Below are 4875 nucleotides of genomic sequence, written 5' to 3'. Positions count from 1 at the left end.
AGTGACAGCTTCTGAATTTTATTCCCCTCTACAATAACATAATGCCAACATAACAGTTACATATGTCCCAGATTAAATATGGAAGAATATAAAGCATGATTTACACACAAACACTTGATTAAGTAGGGAACACACGATCGAACATCACACCAAACATGTATGTACGAGCGCACAGCTGGCTAAAATACTTTTCAAAATATATTTAAAATAGAAAATACAAAATAAGAAATGCTAATTTACTTTAAATACAAGATATTAAATAGATTTGGTATTTCTATTTAAAATACCAAATAGAAAATAGGTATTTCAACTAAATATTTCAAATATGTACCTGTTACATTGAGGGCTATTATTACAATATTCATAAAGCAAGAACATATTAAAAAATCGTTTCTCATGAATTAACCATTTGCTTTAAGTAAAAGCAATTTTTCAAGATGTACGTCTGTTAAACATCTTCTCTTTGGTCACGTAATCATTCATGCATAGGAAAACGAGCGTTCCACAGGAGCCAACGAAGGAATTATAGTGTTGTACCGTTGAGTGAAGAAATCCAGATAGAGGCGCAACGCCTATACTAGAAATCGTCGCGAACGTAGGATCTGAGATTTATACAGCGCTTATGGAATCTCAGATCCCGACGGCAAGTTTCTAGTCGGCGTTCCAGTGTGTTGGATAGAGAAGGAAAATGCTTAGTAAGAGATAAAAGGGACACGATTTGTCTTATGGAGGTTGCGCCTCTACCTAATTCCTTCACTCAACGGTTGTACTTTAAAAACAGTTCTCTTATAGCGTTTTCGATTGGCAAAACTCGTGCTGCACGAGTGCAATTTTTACGTTCTATTGGTAATTTTAGGGCAATTTTCTGTGTTCCATTGGCAAATGTGATGCAACAATTACGCACTCAGTGCAAATTTTGACGCACGAGGTCGGAGAGCTTGTGGAGCTGCTAGTTAACAAATTTTCAAAAAAAACGTGCAATTTGAATTTGTTTCTTGCGTTGGGAGAGTTTTTTGTAGTCATCTAGCGATAGCGAGCTGCTAGTTAACAAATTTTCAAAAAAAACGTGCAATTTGAATTTGTTTCTTGCGTTGGGAGAGTTTTTTGTAGTCATCTAGCGATAGCGAAGATGATGAACTTAACTTCTATTTTACAAAAAGTTGCACTTAGGTACTCAATAAACTGAACGCCAAAAATTGGTCCTTTACAGGAATTTCAAATTTATATTCCTGATTGTTTATCATAAATAATACTGAAATCTGAAATCGTTTGTCATTTTTTAGAATAGAGATTTGTCGATTACCTAAATCGAAAATGAGGTTATGGACAAATGACAACAAATATTTACGAATATTTATGTTCCATTGAGAGCAATTTTCACAATTTCACATGGATTTCTTCAGTTTCTCGTGCAACACTCGTGCCGTACGAGTTTTGCCAATCGAAAACGCTATTTTATTGGATATTGATCCAACATAGGCATCACTTAAACCATAGAACGATACAAAGTTGATGATACAAAATTAGCTTTTTTACAGGTTCAGAAATGTTTCAAATATAAAATACCTTATTGAGAAATTTATTTCAAATGCAAAATATAAAATAGTTTTTATAAGATTATTTAAAATACAAAATACGAAATAGTATGATGAATATATGAACTGTTGTCTTTACAGTTCAAGAAAACCCCAACAATGATACAAGTTATTCTATTTGTTGCATCTGATATGTTATGTGTATTTGTAATCTAGATATACTTGTAATACATTTTGTGAAATATATTTAGTAGTCGATACATTTTCTCCTTTCAATGAGAGAAGCTCAGGAGTACCTGTATTTGAAGATAACGCCTAATATGTATCCCAAAAGCGGTTGCTCAAAGTCCAACCTATTATTTATCTCATAATCACAATTAGTACACTTCAAAACTTTCCCTTTTATGTTTTAAAAGGTGCTTTTTAAGACAGGATTTAAGGTTTGTATCATAATCACAAGTAGCACATTTAAAATCCTTAGCAACTTTATGTGTTAAAAGATGTTGGTTGAAGTTGCCTTTAGTATTGGTCCCATAATGACAAACACCACATTTAAAAACCTTAGAAATGTTATGTTTTAAAAGATGTTGTTTGAAGTCGCGTTTAATATTTGACTCATAATCACAATCACCACATTTAAAATCCTTAGAAATTTTATGTCTTAAAAGGTGTTGGTTAAAGTAATACTTATTGTTTGTCTCATAATCACAATCGGCACATTTAAAATCCTTATAAATCTTATGTTTTAAAATGTGTTGGTTGAAGTAATATTTATTGTATGTCTCATAATCACAATGGGCACATTTAAAATCTTTAAACACTTTATGTGTTAAAAGATGTTGTTCGAAGTTGTGTTTTCTATTTGTCCCATAATTACAAGTAGCACATTTAAAATCCTTTACAACTTTATGTGTTAAAAGATGTTGCTTCAAGTTGCCTTTAGTATGGGTCCCATAATGACAAACACCGCATTTAAAAACCTTAGAAATTTTATGTTCTAAAAGGTGAAGCTTAAAATAATATTTATTGTATGTCTCATAATCACAATCAGCACATTTCAAACCATTAAAAACTTTATGTGTTAAAAGATGTTGTTTGAGGTTGCGTTTATTATTTGTCCCATAATTACAAGTAGCACATTTATAATCCTTAGAAACTTTATGTTTTAAAAGATGTCGTTTGAAGTTGCCTTTATAATGGGTCACGTAATCACAATCAGTACATTTAAAATACTTCTCAACTTTATGTATTAAAAGGTGTTGGTTAAAGTTATACTTATGGTTTGTTTCATGATCACAATCTGCACATTTAAAATCATTAGAAACTTTATGTTTTAAAAGGTGTTTTTTAAGATAGCATTTATGATTTGTTTTACACTGAGGTAAAAGTTGAAGTTGTTGTGTATGTCGCTGTACTTCTTCATTATAAAGAGATTCAGAACACTGTGTACTAATGGTATTTTCTTCCTTTATCGTCACCAAAACTTCGTTGCTTACTGAAATCTGTCCCTGAAGAGAGGAATAGATCTCTTCTTGTTGTTTTGGTTCGATTTTAATAAGTACTGTGTCATTATCTCCATCCATAGGTACCTACGAACAACAATAATGTTATAAATGAATGTGTTAATAATTTATTTTGGTTTATCAACAATTTAATGTGGTTATCAAACATAGAGAGCGAGATTCCAGGGCAACCATGACTTAGGTACACGGTACAGACAACTTACTTTCTGTGTAATAAAATTTGTTGAATACAGTTACACGTCACAAGTAAATTTATGTACACATATGATTGTTATTTTATAACGTTTGTTTTTGGCAAAGAGGAAACAAACTTTTGGTTTTTGGTTATTCCTAGGTTTTTGGTATTAAGTCTGAAGTGTGCGATTAAAAACATTATTGGACAATGGTACATTGAAGTGCACGGAAGTGGTAGCCAAAAAACATACGAAAGTATATCATTTCAGTTCACAGGTTAGTTTTCGGTGAAATAACAAAGTAATTTGGGCTTCACTTTCCGATATCACTCCTCACTCTTGCTTTGAGGTCACGTCATCAGATGAATTTCTGAATGCGGCTTGCGGGCTGGCATACTTGACAGTTGACACTAGTGCGCATGTCCAGGAAAATAACCTAAAAGATTTTATTTTTAATTAAAAATAAACATTAAAATGAAAACGGAAAATTCCGCTAGTATAGAGTCAAAAAAATTTCACATAAACAGCGCGTATAAAGAATTTACAGATCGTCAAAAGAATGTTTTCGACCAACTTGGTGCCATCGAAACAAAAACGATAGACACACTATCGAAAAACGATACCAAAATGGAAGTGGAGGAGCCAATCGAACCCGAAATTCACATCAGCAGCACACAGCATTCAAAATTGAGACAATTGCAAGGCCAGGAAAGCTTATTTAAAAAACCCACCACACGACCATTGAAACACATCAAGACGCTCCTCAATCGAACAGTTCCCGACTACCAAATCAATCCACACAAGTGGACCCGGTATACATTAGACGTCCCGCAAGAGGATATGTCCGATAAAGCAAATGTCAGTGCGGCGATGTCATTTTTAAAAGAGCTCAGTGAACGAGATCGAGATGAAACATCATCATCGTCATCGGAAGTCGTGGATGAAATGCCTGCGAAAATTGTCTTTAAAAAAGTCTCCCCAAAAGTAATCAAAGCCTCAGAAGCTGAAGCATCTGTTTCGTTCAGAAATTCAAAGATCGTAATGCCTGAGTATGTCGTTGGGCAGAAGGTAAATAGAACTAAACCGAAAAATACACAAACAAGGGTTGAAACGGAAAAGGCGGAAATAAAATTGGATCACATTAGTAATTATGATGACGGTGAAGACGATAATTAAATTTTGTTTTTATTTTTTTGTATATTTTTAAGTGTAAATAATTGTATTACGTAGGTACTTCTTTCTAATACACAATAACTGTTGAACATTTTCTGTATTACATGTTTCCTGATGGAGTATCAGATGTTATTGAAATACTATCAGGAGTAACTGTGACAAAAATTATCTAGTAAAAAGAAGCTTAGCAATTGACTGATGAACATAGGTATTTTAGTATTACCATAGAATTAGTGGTTGGTAATTCTATGAGTATTATCCACACTTTAAGATGAATGCAGCTCTGGATTAAATTGAAGAGCTCTAATCTCTGTTCCATGACATTTGAAGACCCCAAAGAAAAACAAATGTACCTTATGTCCCACATTTTCTTCAACAACTTTGAAAACCTAATCAAAATCGCAATTCTCTGTTAAGTACCTGTACAGGGTGTCTTAAATTGAGTAACATTAACATGGCTATCTTTGTTAT

The 4875-nt window shown here is 32.9% G+C and overlaps 2 protein-coding genes across 2 annotated transcripts; one reads left to right on the top strand and one right to left on the bottom strand.

The window, feature by feature from the left end:
- Nucleotides 1-1739: 1739 nt before the first annotated feature.
- Nucleotides 1740-3598, bottom strand: LOC116174296 (zinc finger protein 425-like). Its single transcript, XM_031492189.1, has 2 exons — nt 3262-3598; nt 1740-3124 (listed from the first exon to the last, which is right to left on the bottom strand). The coding sequence occupies exon 2, from the start codon at nt 3116-3118 to the stop codon at nt 1913-1915; it is 1206 nt and encodes a 401-aa protein (XP_031348049.1). The 5' UTR covers nt 3119-3124; nt 3262-3598; the 3' UTR covers nt 1740-1912.
- Nucleotides 3599-3628: 30 nt separating this feature from the next.
- LOC116174297 lies at nt 3629-4523 on the top strand. Its single transcript, XM_031492190.1, has one exon. The coding sequence runs from the start codon at nt 3706-3708 to the stop codon at nt 4405-4407; it is 702 nt and encodes a 233-aa protein (XP_031348050.1). The 5' UTR covers nt 3629-3705; the 3' UTR covers nt 4408-4523.
- The last annotated feature ends 352 nt before the right edge of the window (nt 4524-4875 follow it).

This window comes from Photinus pyralis, unplaced genomic scaffold (assembly GCF_008802855.1).
Source record: "Photinus pyralis isolate 1611_PpyrPB1 unplaced genomic scaffold, Ppyr1.3 Ppyr1.4_LG6, whole genome shotgun sequence".
NCBI classification, from domain to species: domain Eukaryota; kingdom Metazoa; phylum Arthropoda; class Insecta; order Coleoptera; family Lampyridae; genus Photinus; species Photinus pyralis.
The sequence above is the reverse complement of the archived record's forward strand: the minus strand, read 5'-3'. Positions and strand labels throughout refer to the sequence as shown.